The 23,209-nt window shown below is 37.1% G+C and overlaps 1 protein-coding gene and 1 pseudogene across 1 annotated transcript; both read left to right on the top strand.

Moving 5' to 3' along the window:
* Positions 1-93: 93 nt before the first annotated feature.
* Positions 94-18,843, top strand: LOC120128589 (protein VASCULAR ASSOCIATED DEATH 1, chloroplastic-like). The gene is made up of 18 exons (XM_039146260.1): positions 94-463; positions 915-974; positions 1,553-1,603; positions 1,679-1,744; positions 1,869-1,964; positions 2,057-2,158; positions 4,141-4,190; positions 4,282-4,430; positions 5,635-5,675; positions 5,786-5,873; positions 6,031-6,117; positions 6,283-6,337; positions 16,538-16,604; positions 17,297-17,396; positions 17,794-17,855; positions 17,940-17,979; positions 18,099-18,400; positions 18,581-18,843. The coding sequence occupies exons 1-18, from the start codon at positions 266-268 to the stop codon at positions 18,836-18,838; spliced, it is 1,872 nt and encodes a 623-aa protein (XP_039002191.1). The 5' UTR covers positions 94-265; the 3' UTR covers positions 18,839-18,843.
* A 699-nt stretch (positions 18,844-19,542) lies between these two features.
* On the top strand, positions 19,543-22,133 carry LOC120128590 (annotated as a pseudogene).
* The last annotated feature ends 1,076 nt before the right edge of the window (positions 22,134-23,209 follow it).

Raw genomic sequence — 23,209 nt, forward strand, 5'->3', positions numbered from 1 at the left:
CTCCGGCACGTGGAAGAGTCCACCGGAGAACCGTGCGGTTGTCGTTTTTAGCCACATCAAAGTAATACGCAGCGTGTGAAGTATGTGAAGTACTCAACGTCTCTCCTTGAAAGACTTAGCGTGGCAGTGAAATAGACTGCAAGCTTGTGTCGGCTTCATCTTTCAGAATCATTCCCTGTTCGTCAAACGACATAGTTTCCCAACTACCCCTCAAAAAACACTGAAAACTCAGATATCCGCCATCTTTATCGGCTCTTCCCCTGCTATGGCGGTGACCTCTGCTGACGCAGCGAGGATCGACCTTCCGAGGTCTTCTATTGATAGTTCGCTTTCTAAATCATCATCCGGCGACGTTTCTGATTCTTTAGCTCTGCCAAACGATGTGTCTACCACCGACACTCCCGATCGCAACGATCCTTCCAATTCTTCGCCCAATCCCAGCTACAAAGATGTTGAAATTCAGGTTCCTTTTCCTTTCACTCCCTAATAGCTTAATTCATTTCTTCTCCCCCTTTACAATTGTCCTGAGAAAAAGGCGAGTAAGTAGATTAGGATTATGTTTTGAATTCAATTTTGATAATTCTTGATTATTATGCCCACTTTCCAAAGTAATTACACCATTATTTAGTGCTATTTACTTTCACAGAACTTTTTTCTTTGAAGGTTGCTAACACTGAACTTTCTTTCTTTCTTTTTTTAAGAAATCTATTTAAGCGCTTATGTTCTTATGGTCAAATTCGATAACCAGCCACTGAGAAATATGTTTTGCAACTATTTTATCCGATAAGAGATAGAAAAGACGATGGCTGATCAATGCTGTTGAACTTGGACTGATTAGATAATGTTGAGAATTTAGTTTTAGAGGATTGAAGACTTCTAGCCCTATGGCTAAAGCTGATTCTTTTGAATTTCAGTCACAGTCAGCATTGAGGAGTGAAGAATACCGCCAACTGTTTAGGCTTCCTCCTGAAGAGGTGAGAGTCTCTAATAAGTCACAATCACGAGCTGTTAGCAATTCTCCTCTGTATTTTGTTTTTGACATTCTTTGGCTTGTAATTACGAAAAATGATTATTGAGATTGTGTGAAAAGATACTGCCATTTTTTCCATTTTAAATGCTTGTTCATGCTTTCTGTTCTACTTTAGGTCTAAATGGTATCCAGTGCCATCTTTAAACTTCTTTTGAAGCACTGTTTCTTTTGAAGTCCCAAAATAAGAGATTTCTTGTCTTTAGTCTATTCATTATTAGCCTGGGTCAGCAGATCTCTGATAGTCTCCTTCTTGTTTGAAGTCTTTGTTCTGTAAGTGCATGCATTCTCTCTCATGATCAGTGTGACAGAAACAATAACACATTGCATGCAAGTAATGCTTAATACCTAAACATTCATACAGCATGGCTGTTATATCCAATCTTTTTAAGTTTACTTTGGTGATAGGGTTTGGAAATACTTTCTAATTGAATTGCTTTTCATTTGAAATTTCTCACCATCTTGCATTTTAGAATTCTATCAAAAAAGTAGTTTTTAAACATCTTCTTTTGTCCTCTGCTGCAGTTCCTTGTTCAGGATTTCAACTGTGCATTCCAGGAGAGTATTCTTCTTCAGGTAATCTACATCTTTACAATGATCTTTACTTCCTTGAAGTTGCATGCTTTAAATGATTTCTATACTCTGCTGCAGGGTCATATGTATCTGTTTGTTCGTTACATTTGCTTTTATTCCAATATATTTGGATTTGAAACAAAGGTATTCCTCAGAAGTTGGTTTTTATCCTTGGTTTGTTTTCTAGCTTCTTATTTCCCTGGAAACACTTTTAACGCTAATGTAACAATGATATGATCTTGGAATATCTTATGAGTTCCTTCTGCAGAAAGTAATTGCCTTCAATGAAATTACAAGTGTTAACAGAGCAAAGACTGCCGGAATCTTTCCTAATGCAATAGAAATTTTTGCTGGAGGAAGGAGGGTACTAGTACTTGCCATTCATTTTTCTTGTATGTGATTGTTAAGTGTCCATGCATTAATTCTTCTATATGACTCGGCTTTTTGATTTGGCAGTACTTTTTTGCATCATTCCTATCTCGTGATGAAGCTTTCAAGCTCATTAAAGATGGGCTGGTGCAGTATGGTAATGGAGCCCAAGAACTTACTGAACAGCAGGTATCTTATATTTCACAGCTTGTCTATTGAAAAAAAAATCACTGCTTAGGGTTACCGGTGAAGAGGAATTTTCTGCTTGTTACACTAAAAAATTCATAGGTTATGCAGTAAATGTTAACCAAATCATTGAATACCCCCTTTTGATACAGCACACATGCACATCTTAAATGTGAACAACTGATTTTTCACTGCTTGTTCTTCTTTTGGAGGCAGTTTGTATCTTATGCTAATTTTGTCCTCTTGTTCTTTATCTGTATGGAAGGATTTCAGTGAAAATTTTCATTTCATTAAATAAAATTTAAGACATTTTCTCTAATGTTGTGCAGTGTTTTAAAAAGCACGCCTGAGGCGCTTTGAGGCGCGAGGCGAGGCTAGGCGTTTAGAAGAAAGCCTCCGACCACCAAGGCGGCGGTGATTACATGAGGCGGTGATTCAGCCGTCGGAGGCAGCGAGAGGTGACGAGGCAATGCTTTTAGCGATTCACGTACAATGACCCATTTCAGATTGGGCTTTAGATTTCCTGAACATGTTTGGCTCGAACGTAAGGGTTGTTCCCAAGAGGAAGCTTGTGAAGGACATGGTAAGGAGGCTCTTCCATCTGTTTTTCTCTTTCATTTCTTCTGAGGAAACAGAGAAATGGAAGATTTCGGTGATGTTTAAAGGAGTTTTTAGTTTTTTCTCTCTTCTTTCAATGGCAGAAGTGGAGAGAGACGAATGAGATTTTAAATAAATGAGATGGTATGGGGCATAAGAGATGAACTTGGATGTGTTATTCGCCAGATTCATTTTGTTTTAGGACTTGATTTGGGTTAGTCCATGCTGCGGGCTTTCTTTAATATTTTATTAAAATATTTTATTGAATTTCAAAGATTTTGCTAAATGTCATAGTTATACATTAACTTTTATGGTAAACTCATATTTAGTCACTCATATAATCATGCAATTCCTTTTTAGTCACTCAACTATTTTTTTCTTTCAAAATCATATCTAACATTAGGGTGAGCAAAAACTTGACTCGAGTCAAAAAATTATTTTTTGAATCTACTTGAATTGACTTCGAGTTGTAATTTCAAAAACACTACTTAAAAAATTTCAAGTTCAAATGGAGTTATAAAATACAACTTGAAAACCTCGAATGGTAGTTCAAATTTTTTAGTAATTAGTGGATTGATTTTCAAGTATGAGTCGAGTCCCTCGACTCTGTATGATATATGTATATCACATATAAAAAATATGAAGAAATATGTATGTATTGTAAATGAGTATAAAAAAACCATTTAAATTGGAATCATATAATATCATATTACTATGAATATTTACAATTAAATTTAAATAGAAACTCAAAAACTTGATTCGACTCGATAAAAATTTAAGTCAAGTTCGAGTTATAAAATAGGACTCATCAACTCGAATAACTTAATTTTTTTTTTCTTAACTCGACTCGATCGAACGTGTAGCCCTATCTAATGATACTTTTGACTTTTCGACAAAGGATTCTTCAACCAAAGCACCCACCACTCCAAACATCACCAAAGCATAGCTAACCAGTAGCCATCAAAACCACCTCTGCAATATGTCTCATAAAAGTAGCAGCCAATAGCGGAATCATCACACCAACGATGTGATACAATATGACATTTTAGGCATTTTGATTATTGATGATATTTTTTATTTGTCTTTTTGAGATACAATATGACATATGCTACTTGGTGTTTTTGCTTATTAAGTTAATTATTAAGTTGTTTTGTGTTTGAGGTATGGTTATAAAATATTTACAAATGTTTGGTAAAATTAAGCGCCTCGCGTACTTAAATCCCTCGCCTCAAAGCGCCCCAAAAATTGAGGCTCTCGGGTAGGTAATCGCCTTGGAGCGCCTCGCGCCTTTTAAAACACTGATGTTGTGAATACTTTGAGTTTCATAGGTTAGTAATAGATTGCGTATTTATTCCCACTGGTAATTTTCTAGTTCCATTTATTTTTAGGAATCCATGTCCGAGTCCAGCGCCCAAGAGAATGGCTTTGTAGCAGAATGGTTTGGGATCCTTCTTGTGAATTCCTTGGAGGATTTTATTTTATGGAAGCAAACCTGTGAATTTTTTATAAATGCTCATTTTTCCATACAGGAATGAGGACATTCCCACATCTAGTGGCTCTAAGGTTCCATCCACGTCTGAAACTAATGCAGAAGTAAGTCCTGAATCAGTTATAAATGATGGGGTTTCAGCGTCTGGAGATAATTCATGGAAGCCAGAGGATTGTGACGCACCGAAGGGTTAGTTACTGCAATTCTGAGTTGTAACTTTCTCATGTTCTACATATTATATCATTTTGAGTTCATCCTTTCGAGTTGTGGTTGTCTACTTTCATGCTTTACTTCACAGCCACTTCCTTAATTATGTATCTAATGTTATGTGTGCACCCTACACCAATTTGATCGGATTTCACTTCTGGCTCTACTCTAGACGAGTGACTTGAATGATCTTGATATAGGACTTCGATGTACCATGGATGGGACAAGAAAGAGAGAAATAGGAGAAAGTGATCATAGATACATAGCGTGGGCAATAGGATGAAATAAGAAAAAACAAAGAACCAGGGAGTCAAGGAGAGCAATAGAGGAAGAAAGAAAGTGAACTTGTGAGAGAACAATTTGGGAGAAATTGCCAAATCCATAATAACCTGAAGTATCTACAATTCCAAAAGCTCCTTAGAAGATTACAATCATTGTTGTTAGAATAGGACCAGATCAGCCGGTTGAATAAAAAACTGGTGGTCTGAGCGGTGATATAAAACTGGAAACAGAGCAAACCATTTTGAACTGGTAAAAAATGAAAACCGGGACCAAAAAACTGACTGTTCAACCAGTTATGATTTTTTCTTTACTTTTAATTGATTTTTATATTTTATTTAATTATTGAATAAGAAACCGGTGGTCTGATTGGTTCTAGTCTGGTTCTTACAACATTGATTCCAACTTAATTTTAATTATTTTATATGACCTAAATAAGCTCCTAAATACTGAATATAACCTTAAATCTGAAGGTGGTTTCAAACCAACCTATTAGTAGGCTAAGGGAAGTCATGACTTAATTGGTTCTGAAGGTGTAGAAGTAAACCTAATGGATAGATTATGGAAGCTCATCATTTCTTGTAGAAATGGGCAGAATCATCATCTTTCTGTTGGTAAACGAGGGTATATGTGGAAATAGAAGGTAGATGTGTTTAGTTTTGTACCATGAAGGCTTTCTGTTGGCAAATGAGGGTATCTGTGGGTTTTGGTCAGAAATTTTCAAGTGTTGGAGGAAATAAACTGTCATTCTTATTCAGATACAGACATGAGGCCATAAATTCTCTGCTTTCTTCCAATGTGCTGAAGGATGATATATTGCATCTAGTTAGTCTCATTTTTATATATGATACTACACTTTTGTTTTTGTAAATGTCATTGTAATCTATGCCTTTTTTTTGCTATGCAGTTGCTGAATGTTTTACCAAGGTTGCTGAAATCAAGTTCCCGGTAATAAATTGTGAACTCAGTTTCCTAAAGTTCTACCATATTGCAAAAATATTTGTAACATTGGTATGTTCTTTTTTAGCTTGAAGTAAGTAATGTTTCTTTGGCTGCAGATTAAGGTAGAGGAGTTCTTCAATTTGTTCTTTTCAGATAATGCTGTTAATTTCATTGAATCTTTTCATAGAAGGTGTGCAGATAAAGGTATTCTGCTTTGAACTTTCAAGAATTTTATAGTTTCCCAATATGCATTTTATTTTATGTTTGTGGAATCACGGTTAATTTTTTATTATATCATATCATAAAAGTGATCACTTATTGCACATGTGCCTTTATGCTTAATAAATGGTTATTTTTACAGAATTTAAGTGCTCTTCATGGTGCCCTCATGATGAATTTGGACATGTCCGTGATGTGTCATTTCAACATCCAATAAAATTATACTTTGGTATTAGTCTTCTTTTATGCCATCCTTTTGTCCTGGAATTATTATTTATGCTGAGCTTATCATCATTTTTTCTAATTGTTGTAATTGTCACAATAAATGGTTTGAGTTTCAAGTCAGCTTAATGTTGCTTTTCTTTCAGTGTTGACGGCTTTTGTTTTGTTCAAGGTGCAAAATTTGGTAGCTGCCAGGAGGTCCAGAAATTTCGAATTTACAGAAACAGGTTGATTATATTTTATGGTGCCTTATATGCTATTATATTGTTGAAGATGCTGTTTATTTGTTATTATTATTTCTTGTGAAAGGATGCATCATTGGAATGGATCTTTTTCTCTTGAAATGTTTGATAGTTAAAACAAAACAACTATAAAATAGCATATGCAATATTTTTTATCTGAAGGTGCAAGTATATTTTAAAACTCCTGAACAAAGAAGCTAGTAGTGAAGAAGTTATAGAGGAGGTTAGGGTAGAAAAGTCGCTTCACATGGGCAGAAACCAGGGGAGAGGATGTTCTAAGGAGACTCATGCTATTGGCTTTAATAGCTGGAGTCCTTTCAATCACCTGTATAGAAGTCTGCATTTGGGAAGATGGAATAGAGGGTCTATATCTAGAGTGTATAGAAGATCTAGAGAAAGAAAGGTGTGGTTTAATCCAAGCAGAGAAAATGGGTCTTTGCAACCACCGGAGTCGTCTGATCACAACAGGTCTAGAATTATTGCTATCCCGAGCAATTTACCTATTACTAATATCTCGGAGAGAAGTCCAAATGGGATCCAGGAAGAAGGTGGTTCTAGTCAGAATTCGGAAGTAGACCGGTCACAGCATCCTCGGGGCGCTGGTTATGGTGTAAAAGGTGTTCAGCCTGGATCAAAAGCAAGGAATGGTATTAGAAGAGAGAAAAGGATTTTGATTAGGGAAGCACTGGATGTGGCTAGTATCCCTATTGTGTATTCTTCAAATTTCTCCCTATTTTTAGAAGAGGTGTTGGCTACATGGGAAGTCAGTAAATTGATAGGGATCTCATTCAAAGAGGGGAAGAAGGCCTTTTTGGATAAAATAATTAATCTGGAAAAGGGTTTGGCTGAATGTAGGGAAGGGGTGGATCCGGGGGAGTAAGGATCTTTTGGCTGCTTTGCTTTGAGGTTTCGGTTTCATATATATATATCCATGGTACAGATTAAGATTATTTCTTGGAACATTAGGGGTATTCGTAAAAAGGAAAAATCAAGAGCCGTAGCTAATATGGTCAGGAATTATAAACCAGGCATTCTTCTCATTCAAGAAACAAAGCTTTAAAAATGTTCTCAGGCTATTAGGAGAAGGATAGGTGGAAGTATTCTTAATGGTTGGATTGTCGTTCCAGCAGTGGGGTCTGCAGGAGGATTAATGGTGTTGTGGAATGACAAGGAATTTGAAGTTACAAATAGTCATTTAAGTAGCAGATTCATAGCTATATTTGGAAAATTTAAGAATTCCTGTGATAAATGTGTGATTATTAATGTCTATGGTCCAAGTATTGATTCTGAAAAGGAGGATTTTTTCAGGGAGTTGCTGAATTTTGTCGCTGCTCAAACCGTATCAGTTTGCATTGGGGGAGATTTTAATGTGTATCTAGATCCGGCAGAGAAGATAGGAATGTCCCAGAACTGGTTTTCTATAGATATTCTTAGAAATTTCCTGAATCAAACTAACTTAATCGATCTTCCTATGGTTGGGGGAAGGTATACTTGGTGTAATAATAGAGAAGTCTCTACTTGGGTCAAATTGGATAGGTTCTTAATTTCTGGGAATTTTCTGATCAGTTTTTCCTAATGTTGTGCAAAGCATGTTACCGAGGTCTTTATCTGATCATAATCCCGTTTCTTTGGAGGAAAAATCTGTTGACTGGGGTCCCAAACCATTCAGATTTTTTAATTATCTTCTAAAGGAAGAAGGTTTCGAGGATATGGTTAAATCATCCTTGGATGTTTCGAGGGGGAGCAGAAAGAGTAGGGGCATATTTAGCATTCTACAAGGAGCTAAAAAATCGATCAGAAGTTGGTCAGGCATAAGGTTCAATGGAATCTCTGAGTCTATTGCAGGTTTGGAATTGAAGATTAATGATCTTGAATTTAAGGCTCAAACTGAGGATCTCTCCCAACAGGACTGGGGGCAATTACTGCAGTTCAGATCGACTCTCTGGAAGTTTTATAGGATTGAAGAAAGCATTTGGTTCCAGAAATCAAGGGCGAGATGGATTAAAGATGGGGATAGAAACACTAGATTTTTTCATTTAACTGCTCTAAACAGGAGTAGAAGAAATGAAATTACTAGTTTGAAGATCAATGGTTCTGTAGTCGCAGATCCGCAATCTATTAAGTTGCATATTGCGGCCTATTTTAAGGAATCCTATAGCTCTAAGTTAACACTGGGTGTAGAGGATTTATCCCTGGATTTTGCTAAGCTATCAGGGTTCCAATCTTCAAAACTTGAGGAGCAGTTCTCAGAACAAGAATTATGGCAAGCGATAGCTTCTTCGGATAGTTCTAAAGCACCAGGCCCGGATGGCTTCACCATGGGTTTTTTCAAGAAATGTTGGTCGGTTTTAAAGGAGCATGTATTGAAATGTTTCCAGGATTTTTATTTGGGTAGAAAATGGGAACGCGGAGTTAATCATGTGTTTATTACACTCATTCCGAAGAAGATTAATCTGGAAAGTGTGGAGGATTTCAGACCTATCAGCCTTGCAGGTAGCTTATACAAGATCCTCTCAAAAGTATTATCTAAGAGGTTGAGTGGCTGTGTTGGGGATATCATCAGCCAATCCCAATTTGCTTTTATCCCGGGGAGACAGTTATTGGATTGCGCCTTCATTACGAACGAAGGTATTGATTACTGGAGTACACAAGGGTTGCAAGGGGTAGTTTTTAAAGTTGACTTCCGTAGAGCTTACGACACTGTGGAATGGCCTATTTTATTTAGAGCAATGAAAGAGATGGGATTTGGAAATAGATGGTCCTCGTGGATTACTCAATGTTTGTCTACAGCTTCTATTTCGATACTTGTTAATGGGTCCCCTTCTGAGGAATTTTCAATGAACAAAGGTCTAAGACAAGACTGCAGTCTTTCTCCACTTTTGTTTAACATTATAGGCGAGATGCTACACTTGATGCTCTCTAAAGCAATTGAGAGGGGTTTATTCCATGGTTCATTATGGGGAATTCGGAAAATTCTACTAGGTTGTCCCATCTACAATTCGCCGATGATTTAATAATTTTTTGCCAAGCTCTATTAATCAGATCAAGAATGTAAAAAGGGTGCTGAGGATTTTTAGCATTATGACAGGTTTACACCTCAATCTAGCAAAGAGTAAGTTGTTTGGAATCAATTTGGAAGATAGAGTTTTATCGGATTGGGCAGAACAAGTGGGCTGTTTAGTCGGTTATTTTCCAACAGAATACTTGGGACTTCCCTTGGGTGCTAAGAAAAACACAGAGGCTCTATGGGATCCGGTATTTAAGAATTTCAGTTCCAAACTTGCAGGGTGGAAAGCGTCCTGTCTGCCTTTGGCCGGTAGGACAGTTTTTGAAGTCGGTGCTAACCTCTTTGCCTATCTTTCTATCCTTTTTAAAATGACGTGCAATATTGGAAATAAGCTTAATTCTTTAATGGCTAACTTTCTTTGGGGTGATAAGGGGGATAAGCGGAGGATTCACTGGGTAAATTGGAATACGGTCTGCAGGCCTTTGAACTGTGGTGGACTAGGTGTCCTTGATTTGAATCTTACTAACCGGGCTTTACTAGGCAAGTGGGTGTGGAAATTTGCCAATGATAAAAATTCTCTTTGGAAATCTGTGTGTGTAGCAAGCAAAAGGTCTGTTGGAACACTATGTCTATTGGAAAGGTTACTTCTCCGCAATCTTCATGGATCTTGAGAGGCATTGCAATAATTTTTCTAAGAATGATTCGGTAGGGGACTTTCTTAGATCGAATTCGAAGCTGCAAATAGGTAATGGGAAATCAATTTCTTTTTGGAACGATGTATGGGCAGATGAGGTTCCTCTAAAAATAATTTTCCCTAGAATCTATGTGCTTTCCATTAATAAAGGGGGGGAGGTTGTTGAGTTTGGCAGCTATGGATCTAGTGGTTGGGAGTGGAATGTTCAAACTAGAAGGAATCTGAGTGATTGGGAATTGGACCAGTGGTTGGCTTTGATGACAAAGCTTAAGGATTTCAAACTGTCAGAGCTGGTGGAAGACTCCCTTTCTTGGTCTGCTAGTGGAGATGGCTTGTTTTCGGTAAAATCCTGCAGAAAATCTCTTGGTTCTGTGGATGGGAGTAATGATTTGTGGCTAAAAGGAGTCTGGATGGGTTTTGCTCCACCTAGAGTGGAAGCTTTCCTTTGGCAACTCGCACATAAGAAATTGGCAGTTAAGGTTGAGTTGGTTAAGAGAGGTGTTTCGTTAAGGGAAGATATTCAGTGTCCTTTTTGCAAGAATCATGAGGAAACAGTTCAACATTTATTTATTTCTTGTTTTGTTGTGTGGAAATTGTGGAATAATATAGCTAGTTTCTGGGATATTTCGCTTGTTCTTCCTCAAGACCCTCCTGCTTTGCTTAGTTCCTGGGGTGAGTTGAGGGGTAATTCGACGATATGGAAGTTTATTCCGGGTGTTATCTTCTAGTCAATCTGGAAAGCTAGGAATGCTATGGTGTTTGAAGGATCTAATCTTGACAGCATGTCTTTGTTCTTTACAGTTAGATTCAGACTTTCAAAATGGTTTTTAGCCAAGTTTCCTACGGTTCATATTCAAGAGGATTTGCTGATTGGTAATCCATCCCTAGCAGATGGGTTTTCTTTATCCAAAGCCAAAGTTTGTCATATCTTGCGTTGGATTCCATCCCCTGTTGATTTTCTTATGATGAATGTTGATGGAGCTGCTATACTTGATGGCTCGGGTGGAGGTATTGGAGGTATTTTGAGAGATTGGGAGTGTCGCACACTTTTGACTCTTTCAGAGAAGGTTCGCCACGGTACTCCTCTAGCTGAATTAAAGGCTATTCAAAGAGGCATTGAAATTTTTCTGGCATCACTTTGGGTATCTGTTGGGAGATTGATTGTTTGAGTGTGATTGCAAGTCGGTAGTGGAATGGATTCAATCACCGGCTTTGGCTCCTGCTTTCTACTCGCCTTTAGTTAATCAGATTTTGTCTCTTTCAAATGGTATGGTTCATTCAGTGAGGTGGATTCCAAGGGCAAGCAATGGGGAGGCTGATAGCTTAGCTAAGAAAGGGATAGGTTGACGGTAAGGCTCTATTACTGGATTTTCTGATCCAGCGAGGAGGTCTAGTTGAAAGTAGTTGTTAAGTTTTATGTGATGTAATTTGGTGTAGTGTTTAAATCTTATGTAAACTTTTATTATCAATAAAATTTTTAAGGCGCTCTTTTCCTCCTTCCGCTGATTAAAGAGCTTACCCCTAAGCTCCTTTAACCAAGAAATGGGCTTTTAACGAGGCTTTCCATTCCTATCAAAAAAAAATATCAACCAATGTTTACTTACAATAGACATTCCAAAACCAAAACCAGCATAAAGGTGCTAACCTCTTTGCCTATCTTCTTTCTATCCCTTTTTAAAATGCCGTGCAATATTGGAAAGAAGCTTAATTCTTTAATGGCTAACTTTCTTTGGGGTGATAAGGGGGATAAGCGGAGGATTCACTGGGTAAATTGGAATACGGTCTGCAGGCCTTTGAACTGTGGTGGACTAGGTGTTCTTGATTTGAATCTTACTAACCGGGCTTTACTAGGCAAGTGGGTGTGGAAATTTGCCAATGATAAAAATTCTCTTTGGAAATCTGTGTTGTGTAGCAAGCAAAAGGTCTGTTGGAACACTATGTCTATTGGAAAGGTTACTTCTCCGCAATCTTCATGGATCTTGAGAGGCATTGCAAATAATTTTTCTAAGAATGATTCGGTAGGGGACTTTCTTAGATCGAATTCGAAGCTGCAAATAGGTAATGGGAAATCAATTTCTTTTTGGAACGATTTATGGGCAGATGAGGTTCCTCTAAAAATAATTTTCCCTAGAATCTATGTGCTTTCCATTAATAAAGGGGGGGAGGTTGTTGAGTTTGGCAGCTATGGATCGAGTGGTTGGGAGTGGAATGTTCAAACTAGAAGGAATCTGAGTGATTGGGAATTGGACCAGTGGTTGGCTTTGATGACAAAACTTAAGGATTTCAAACTGTCAGAGCTGGTAGAAGACTCCCTTTCTTGGTCTGCTAGTGGAGATGGCTTGTTTTCGGTAAAATCCTACAGAAAATCTCTTGGTTCTGTGGATGGGAGTAATGATTTGTGGCTAAAAGGAGTCTGGATGGGTTTTGCTCCACCTAGAGTGGAAGCTTTCCTTTGGCAACTCGCACATAAGAAATTGGCAGTTAAGGTTGAGTTGGTTAAGAGAGGTGTTTCGTTAAGGGAAGATATTCAGTGTCCTTTTTGCAAGAATCATGAGGAAACAGTTCAACATTTATTTATTTCTTGTTTTGTTGTGTGGAAATTGTGGAATAATATAGCTAGTTTCTGGGATATTTCGCTTGTTCTTCCTCAAGACCCTCCTGCTTTGCTTAGTTCCTGGGGTGAGTTGAGGGGTAATTCGACGATATGGAAGTTTATTCCGGGTGTTATCTTCTAGTCAATCTGGAAAGCTAGGAATGCTATGGTGTTTGAAGGATCTAATCTTGACAGCATGTCTTTGTTCTTTACAGTTAGATTCAGACTTTCAAAATGGTTTTTAGCCAAGTTTCCTACGGTTCATATTCAAGAGGATTTGCTGATTGGTAATCCATCCCTAGCAGATGGGTTTTCTTTATCCAAAGCCAAAGTTTGTCATATCTTGCGTTGGATTCCATCCCCTGTTGATTTTCTTATGATGAATGTTGATGGAGCTGCTATACTTGATGGCTCGGGTGGAGGTATTGGAGGTATTTTGAGAGATTGGGAGTGTCGCACACTTTTGACTCTTTCAGAGAAGGTTCGCCACGGTACTACTCCTCTAGCTGAATTAAAGGCTATTCAAAGAGGCATTGAAATTTTTCTGGCATCACTTTGGGTATCTGTTGGGAGATTGATTGTTGAGTGTGATTGCAAGTCGGTAGTGGAATGGATTCAATCACCGGCTTTGGCTCCTGCTTTCTACTCGCCTTTAGTTAATCAGATTTTGTCTCTTTCAAATGGTATGGTTCATTCAGTGAGGTGGATTCCAAGGGCAAGCAATGGGGAGGCTGATAGCTTAGCTAAGAAAGGGATAGGTTGACGGTAAGGCTCTATTACTGGATTTTCTGATCCAGCGAGGAGGTCTAGTTGAAAGTAGTTGTTAAGTTTTATGTGATGTAATTTGGTGTAGTGTTTAAATCTTATGTAAACTTTTATTATCAATAAAATTTTTAAGGCGCTCTTTTCCTCCTTCCGCTGATTAAAGAGCTTACCCCTAAGCTCCTTTAACCAAGAAAGAGGCTTTTAACGAGGCCTTCCATTCCTATCAAAAAAAAAAAAATATCAACCAATGTTTACTTACAATAGACATTCCAAAACCAAAACCAGCATAAAGGTGCTAACCTCTTTGCCTATCTTCTTTCTATCCCTTTTTAAAATGCCGTGCAATATTGGAAAGAAGCTTAATTCTTTAATGGCTAACTTTCTTTTGGGGTGATAAGGGGGATAAGCGGAGGATTCACTGGGTAAATTGGAATACGGTCTGCAGGCCTTTGAACTGTGGTGGACTAGGTGTCCTTGATTTGAATCTTACTAACCGGGCTTTACTAGGCAAGTGGGTGTGGAAATTTGCTAATGATAAAAATTCTCTTTGGAAATCTGTGTTGTGTAGCAAGCAAAAGGTCTGTTGGAACACTATGTCTATTGGAAAGGTTACTTCTCCGCAATCTTCATGGATCTTGAGAGGCATTGCAAATAATTTTTCTAAGAATGATTCGGTAGGGGACTTTCTTAGATCGAATTCGAAGCTGCAAATAGGTAATGGGAAATCAATTTCTTTTTGGAACGATTTATGGGCAGATGAGGTTCCTCTAAAAATAATTTTCCCTAGAATCTATGTGCTTTCCATTAATAAAGGGGGGGAGGTTGTTGAGTTTGGCAGCTATGGATCGAGTGGTTGGGAGTGGAATGTTCAAACTAGAAGGAATCTGAGTGATTGGGAATTGGACCAGTGGTTGGCTTTGATGACAAAACTTAAGGATTTCAAACTGTCAGAGCTGGTAGAAGACTCCCTTTCTTGGTCTGCTAGTGGAGATGGCTTGTTTTCGGTAAAATCCTACAGAAAATCTCCTTGGTTCTGTGGATGGGAGTAATGATTTGTGGCTAAAAGGAGTCTGGATGGGTTTTGCTCCACCTAGAGTGGAAGCTTTCCTTTGGCAACTCGCACATAAGAAATTGGCAGTTAAGGTTGAGTTGGTTAAGAGAGGTGTTTCGTTAGGGGAAGATATTCAGTGTCCTTTTTGCAAGAATCATGAGGAAACAGTTCAACATTTATTTATTTCTTGTTTTGTTGTGTGGAAATTGTGGAATAATATAGCTAGTTTCTGGGATATTTCGCTTGTTCTTCCTCAAGACCCTCCTGCTTTGCTTAGTTCCTGGGGTGAGTTGAGGGGTAATTCGACGATCTGGAAGTTTATTCCGGGTGTTATCTTCTGGTCAATCTGGAAAGCTAGGAATGCTATGGTGTTTGAAGGATCTAATCTTGACAGCATGTCTTTGTTCTTACAGTTAGATTCAGACTTTCAAAATGGTTTTTAGCCAAGTTTCCTACGGTTCATATTCAAGAGGATTTGCTGATTGGTAATCCATCCCTAGCAGATGGGTTTTCTTTATCCAAAGCCAAAGTTTGTCATATCTTGCGTTGGATTCCATCCCCTGTTGATTTTCTTAAGATGAATGTTGATGGAGCTGCTAGACTTGATGGCTCGGGTGGAGGTATTGGAGGTATTTTGAGAGATTGGGAGTGTCGCACACTTTTGACTTTTTCAGAGAAGGTTGGCCAAGGTACTCCTCCTCTAGCTGAATTAAAGGCTATTCAAAGAGGCATTGAAATTTTTCTGGCATCACTTTGGGTATCTGTTGGGAGATTGATTGTTGAGTGTGATTGCAAGTCGGTAGTGGAATGGATTCAATCACCGGCTTTGGCTCCTGCTTTCTACTCGTCTTTAGTTAATCAGATTTTGTCTCTTTCAAATGGTATGGTTCATTCAGTGAGGTGGATTCCAAGGGCAAGCAATGGGGAGGCTGATAGCTTAGCTAAGAAAGGGATAGGTTGACGGTAAGGCTCTATTACTGGATTTTCTGATCCAGCGAGGAGGTCTAGTTGAAAGTAGTTGTTAAGTTTTATGTGATGTAATTTGGTGTAGTGTTTAAATCTTATGTAAACTTTTATTATCAATAAAATTTTTAAGGCGCTCTTTTCCTCCTTCCGCTGATTAAAGAGCTTACCCCTAAGCTCCTTTAACCAAGAAGGGGGCTTTTAACGAGGCCTTCCATTCCTATCAAAAAAAAAATATCAACCAATGTTTACTTACAATAGACATTCCAAAACCAAAACCAGCATAAAGCCCCAACACAGTACCACTCCCACAACATGAACATTTACAGAAAACTACCCTATACAACCTAAACCAGCCAACCAATTCCCTGTTTAGCTAGTGAGTCCGCCTCTATGTTGCAAACTCTCGAGATATGACACTGTAAAATGCATTTCGCACCAATGATGTTAGCAATGGGTCGAACCGCTGAAGAAAAACATGAGGGGCATATTTCAGAGTTTAAAATCCAAGCCACTTCTGTTTTGCTATCACATTCCACAATGAGTTCTGCATCGTGGTTGCTGCTCGACCGATAATACATGTCCAAACCATAGTTAATAGTTCTGCCAGAATGTGTGTGTGTGTGGGGGGGGGGGGGGCTTGATGGAGGTACTGAGAAAGTTTCGAGACTTGTACCTTCTCTATTTCTGAATATTCCCCCAATGCTGCCTGCTGATCCATCCTTTAGCATTGCCCTGTAAGCATTAAGTTTAACGAATCCAGAAGGAGGGGCTTTCCATGCACTGATGCACATGACACAATGTTAATATTTCCATCAGACCACTTGTATGCTAATGATGGGTCAGCTACCAAGTCTTCAAAGGAAATTTTGACTGCTGGATGTTTTGCTTTGAAACACATGGAATGCCCAATATTATTGAAGTTGCAGTTGTTGATACACTGAATGATTAAAATATTTTATTCTTCCATGCATTTAAACACAATGCCCAAAAGGGGAATAGGCATTAACTTTGCATCCGTTGATTGGCTGCCTTGATTTTTTTCCTTTAGATGTTCTATATTCCTTTTATCCTTGTATATATCCTGACAATATCACTTTTACTTCGGACAGTCATTTGGTTTTGGAGACATCACAAGAGATCAGTGATGTACCGTATGGAGATTATTTCCGTGTAGAGGTACAAGCTAGACCGAATCTCCCTTAAACATGCTTTAATGTGTGAAATTTTCTACTGTTCTCCATTCCCTAGTTTGTCACTTTTAGGCATAAATTATCCTGTTATTTCTTGAGAAGATTATGGGTCAGAATTTTGAGACAGGAAAATTGTACTTTAGCCCTTCAATTTGAGAACTCAAAAATAAAAAGCATGATGATGTGTCTACATCTTATTGGTCTACGTTTATGCAATGTATATTGGAGAGAAATTTGTGCATTGCATTTCAAGATGTTTAGGTTGGTAATCTTTCTTGGTCCAACTCTTTGCTTGCCCTGATATGGTCAATGTGGTAAATTATATAATGGTATTAATTATATCGGAACTTGGCATGTAAGATTTTTACCTAACTTAAATGGGCAATTTTTTTTAAAAAATAATCTGCTTTATAATTCTTCATATTCGAGTATATATCATGGTGAGTGGAAGAGAAGGTATATGATCTCCACTTTCTATGTTTGAGTTTATATAACAATAGAACTTGTGAAGATGCTGAATGTAAATACTTCTAAGCCATGGAAAAAGGTAGTCAACAACAATTATGCTTTTAGTTGTTATCGAAGATCCCTTATTTTGTGCATAATCTGTTTCTGTTTTGTTTGCGACACTTTTAGCTCAGTCAAAAATGTGTTTGAAATCACCCTGTATTCTATCAGGGGCTTTGGGATGTAGAAAGAGACAGTGATGACCCACAAGAAGGCTGCGTCTCACGGGTTTATGTTAATGTGGCTTTTAGTAAGAGAACTGTTTGGAAAGGTTTGCCCCTGCTGAATGATGATGCATCTCTTGTTTATGGGGTGTTTATATGGTTATGCATTTCTTGTGCTGCATCCTTGTTTTTTATTTTCCAAGTTTCTATTGTTTTGACTCCAGTTATAAAGACTTGCATTTACATGTCTCATATTTTAATTGTGTTTGTGGAAATAGGGAAAGAATTTTCGGTAGTTGCAAAACATGTGTCACTTCTAGATTGTTTTGAACTTGTCAATTTGGCAGGCTTTTTATTCTTAGAAGATGTTCTCCAAAGGATTTATTGCGTTCTTTTTTTTTTGAATAGCTTAAGTAGTGGACCTTTTGATTGTATATTAATGACTAATGATAATATTTCTTTTCTCGTTCGTCTCCTTCATCTGATGCCATGCACATGGTATAGGGAAAATAGTGCAGTCTACTCTGGAAGAGTGTCGTGAAGCTTATGCTACATGGATAGACATGGTATTATATTTTTCCTGTATTTTATGTTTATTTTTAAAGTTTGTTTGAACATTGATCAAAGATTTTTTATCATTAATGTTTCAGGCACATGAATCGTTGAAGCAGAGCACTGATAAACAAGGAGGTTCGAACTCTGACAATCAGATTTTTTTTTTGAAGAATTTCTAGTAATGAAGTTTATGATCTGGGCAAGTGATATGCAGATATCAGAATTACTGACCGTAGCTCCTTTGTTTCAAGCAGGGGTAGATCCTTCAGGAAGCTCAACTGAAAATGGTGAAGTCCGAGTCGAAAGGCAAGTGTCTACCACGGAACCTTCAGAAAGACCTCATAATACAAGTGGTCCAGTAAGGACATTGCAGATGTTTGATTCTCAGGATGTAAACCAACAAATTGGGAATCTTTTGCAAGAAAGTTTGACTAGCGCTTCATCCATCCCATCGTTGTTAAGAGAGTTTGTGAGGAAATCCTACTCATACATGAAACGCCAAGGCCATATTTCACTAGTCTTAGCCGTTGCCTTTGCTGTGATCTTCTTGATGCAGGTTCGTGGTTCCCATTTAACTTGTTGTCTTAATTTTAATTCATTGGTTAAGTGATTTCTATAGTTGCACTCCATAGCTTGTCCATTATAATTAGTCAGTCGTATACAGATTTTATCATTCTTACATCGTATTGTTGGATCCCTTACGACCCGCCTTCCTCGTTTTGGTTTTTAACTGCAGGTAAGCATCGTTGTGCTATTAAACCGACCGCAACACTTACATGTGAGTTACCCAGTAGAGTACATGGGTAGCATGATGGGCGGTGGTGGTGGTAGAGAAAGCAGAGCAGAGGCAGTGGCTTGGTTGGAGAAGCGGATGCATCACCTTAAAGAAGAGATGACGATGGTCGAAGCTCGGTTAGAGAGGATGCAACATGAGCATTCTGCTTTAAAAGCACAGTTAAAAGAGACGGAGTATCCTAAGAAGCATAATAGATAAAAAAATTCATAGAAAATCAGGAAATCAAGGAATTATTTTCACATAATCACTATATGTCTGTAATAGAAATCATATGTAATAAACTGTTTGCTTCAATATCTTTAGTGCTAGTGAAGGACACGGGCATTGAAATTTAATGGCAGTTATGATTTTAATTTTTGTCAAATTTAGGCTTTATTTTCAATCGTAATTTTGTTTTTGGTATACTTATTTCCTCTTTCATTATTTATGATAGTTTTTTTGTCATATTAGGTCACTATTTTTTTATTCTAATTTTGATAGTTTTTGCCCATATTTTTATTTGATCATCCAAATTCCAAAAGCCCATTTTAGTCCCTAAAACGAAATGACCGATGACATGTGAACTTTTTATCACTATAACTAAATTATAGCTGTTTTAGTATTTAAATTTTTAATTTTTTTATCTAAAATATGTTTTAATATTTAAATATTTATTTTTTTTAAATTATACCTAATATTTACTTTTCATTTTATTTTGATCTATTTTAATATCTAATTTTTAATTTTTTCAAGATATAATGTTAAATTTTGAATAAGGGTACTAAAATAAAATAAGAATTAAACTTTAAGTATGGTTACAGATTAAAATTGATAGTTTAGGTATTAAACACATAGTTTACCCATTTATTTATTTATTGTCTCTCTTCTGTTCAGCTTTCACTATTATCAGCCCCTCTCTCTCTTGCGTGTCATCTCAATCTGTGATTTTTTTCCCTAGCGTTCCCTGTTTCCACCATCTTTCCGCTGACTTTTTGGGTCAATCGGTGCTAAATCTCCCTGGTCTGTCGCCGAATTTTCATTCGGATTCCGGCGACCCCATTCTCTCTTCAATTCACTATGAATCCCGAATAGTATGTTTCTCTTTATTTGTACGTCATGTTATTCAGATTAAGCCTTAATCTATTTATTTTTTCTTCTTTTTATAATCTGATAACGTTAAAGGTGCCTAAATTTTGTGTGTGTCAGTAATAGTCCGTGTTAGAAGTAAACCCTGGAATCCATTGGATATTGTTTTAGATCTGTTGATGCAATTTAGAATCGCAGATATTATTTTCACTTTTGTTGTTGGCTAATTTGCAACTGGGTTTTTCTTATGGAATTTAATTTTCAGAAAAAAGGTGGGAGCTTTGATGTGTTCTTCATTATTCAAGTGTTGCCTTGATGTCATCTATATGCTGTTAAATATGGATTTGGGTGGAAAATATGCTCTTGATAATATGATTTGTTGGGATTTCTCCTTCTTTTACAATATAATTTGGTGAAATCTATTATTTATGATGAACAAGCTTATTTCACTTAAAGCAGTGCACCTTGCTTTTATATTTCCTGGGTTGATGTAGGTAACATTTAGTCAGTTGCTCTAGTCTGTCAATGACCTGGGATCATAAGCCTTAATCTTTGGGAAATTAATATGGAGATGTTATGTTATATAGTTATTGCATCATTGAAAGTGTTTCAATATAATCTGCTTGCACTCTTTTTCAGTGACTATCTGTTCAAACTTCTGCTTATAGGAGATTCTGGTGTTGGAAAATCTTGTCTTCTTTTGAGATTTGCTGTAAGTTTCTCGACTCAAATTGACATTTGAAAAGTAAATATCTTTAATTTTAAGAGATACACTTACCTTTTCGCTCCTTTGTAGATGTTTAACAATTACCTTGAATTTTAATATTCATCGAAGTTGTTTAGATTACATTAGTTGTTTGATTAAAAGGTTTTATTGCTAATATGCCATATATATTGGGAGTAGCATTTATCCCTTCACACTGGGTCATATTTTTTTTGGATTTGATTAAGTACTTTTTAGCATCAGAATTGTTACTACTTTTAGTTGTGTATCTTGATATTTTCAGGATGGTATGCAGGATGAAATCTTGAACCTGATCATTTTGTAATTTCTTCGATGCAGGATGATTCATACATAGATAGTTACATAAGCACCATTGGAGTTGATTTTGTGAGTAAACCAGTCCCTGTGGTTAACTTCTGAATGCCAAATCTATGATAATTATTCTAATTTCTTGTCTTCTGGTTTTCTTTTTGGGTAGAAAATACGCACTGTGGAGCAGGATGGGAAGACCATTAAACTTCAGATAGTATGTTACAGCAAACTATACCGCTTTATCATTTTTGTTTAGTTCCTTTGTGTTTTCAGTTTAACCTCTTTGTATTTTACCATTTAGTTTGCTCTTTGGTTGAATGTATAGTGGGACACTGCTGGACAAGAACGTCTAGTAGCTACTACCGTGGGGCTCATGGCATAATCGTGGGTGATCTTTTCTTTTCTAGTTTTTCTCCTTTAAGTTCCTTTTTTTGTAGTGTTTACTGCCGGTTCCCCTATTAGATCGTTTATGATGTAACGGACCAAGAAAGCTTCAACAATGTCAAGCAGTGGCTGAGCGAAATTGATCGTTATGCTAGCGATAATGTTAACAAACTACTGGTTGGAAACAAATGTGATCTTACAGAAAACAAAGCCGTGTCGTACGAGACCGCCAAGGTATTTTTTCTATTTTCAGATGTTAAGCATAAATTATTTTCTTTTGAGGAGAATCTTTGCAGTCGGATTATTTATGTTAGTGGCTTTGTGATTTTACAAATTCTAATCATTGGTGTTATGCTGCATTTATTCTCCCATCCCTTTCTACACAAGCGTTTGCGGATGAAGTTGGCATACCTTTTATGGAAACCAGTGCTAAAGATTGCACGAATGTGGAACAGGCTTTCATGGCCATGGCTGCTTCCATCAAGGATAGGTACAGCTATAATCTTTCTTTTCCTGAATAGTTTGAGCTGTATCGAATATGCTAAAGGTCTGTTTTAAATAAAATGTCGTAGTCGTTCTAGAGTAATGTACCATTGAATGACATGTCCAGGCTGCTTGTGTTAATTTTTCACTCTTTTACAAAACCTTCTAGATCAACATACTCATTGCTATCGAACTTACTGCAAAGTCTTGGTACCTATCGATCGACAACTACTTTAGTGTGATATGCTTGGTCCTTAAAATTGCCTCCGAATGCAGAATGGCAAGCCAACTGGCCACGAACAATGCACGGCCTCCGACCGTACAGATCCGAGGACAGGCTGTTGAACAAAAGAGTGGCTGCTGCTCTTGCTAAAAAGGTCGAGTTGCATTTCTTCTGCAGGAAGTAGTATGCTGCATGTTAATTTACATGTTTCTTAACTAATCAGTTGCCAGACTTTTTTCTTATGGATAAAAAAAATAACTTCATTAGAGGATCTTCATTCATTTCTATACTCAATGTTAATGTCAATGGTTGTACAATATATATATAATTGTTGATTAAATTATATTGTTATTCGTATTTCCCAAGTGTGGGATATTGTTTTATGCAAATGCCATCTCCAGGGTTTTGTCCTAACTAATCTAAACTGACCTGCGTTGCAAACCTAATTTTGGTGGGGAAGTATCTCGATAGAAAAATAATTCAAGTCAATTCTTTTCTTAAGTATATTATTTCTTTTTTTAAATTAATTTAGGGAGACTACAAGTGGTAATATATATTCTAAGAACTCTCAATCATTTGATAATGAATGTTCATATACCTTGACAACCACTGGTGCTTTAAGTGATTTGTAAGGATAGCAACCAACCATTTTAACTATTGAGGTAATTTAATTCGTACGGTATATTATTATTTTTTAGGGTAAAACTTTTCTCTATCTCTTATTTTACTCACTGTACTTTTAATTTTTTCAATTTATTCACTGAACTTTAGACATTGAACGTTTTTGGTCACTCGATCGTTTAATCTGTAATGGGTGATTGACGTGGAATATTTTAATATTAAAAGGTCTACATCAGATTGACCATGTAGGATATATGAACAAATAATTAAATAGTGTTTCTTGGGTCAATATAAACATTTGGGATTAAAATCCCTAACCTTAAATGTGAAAAAGGAGGAGAGGCTGAATGAGATGGAACCAAAGTCTGAAAACTCCATTCTGATATATAGATGTGGAATTTCGACGGTTTTAAATACGGTATGGTCGGACGACAAACCTGGAAGATGGTTTTTCGACTGTAGTAACTATGGGAATAAGTGAAGCAAGGCTTGCAATTTCTTTCAATGGTATAACCTACCAATAGATCCACATCTGAAGTCGATTATGGTTGGTATTCTCAGAAAAATTAGGGCACTTGAAAACAAAAGAAGAAATGAAAGAATTCTTTGGATTTTTGCTTTGGTATGTTCGGTTTTGCTTACTTGTATTTTATGTGGATGATTTTTTAGTACTAAACGTTGAAGATAAGTAGGTTATTAATCGGCAGATGTGGAAGGTTGCAGATGATTTTTGAAATGACGTTGAAGGTTGAAGATG

The sequence above is a fragment of the Hibiscus syriacus genome, unplaced genomic scaffold (genome assembly GCF_006381635.1).
Source record: "Hibiscus syriacus cultivar Baekdansim isolate YM2019G1 unplaced genomic scaffold, ASM638163v2 tig00110481_pilon, whole genome shotgun sequence".
NCBI classification, from domain to species: domain Eukaryota; kingdom Viridiplantae; phylum Streptophyta; class Magnoliopsida; order Malvales; family Malvaceae; genus Hibiscus; species Hibiscus syriacus.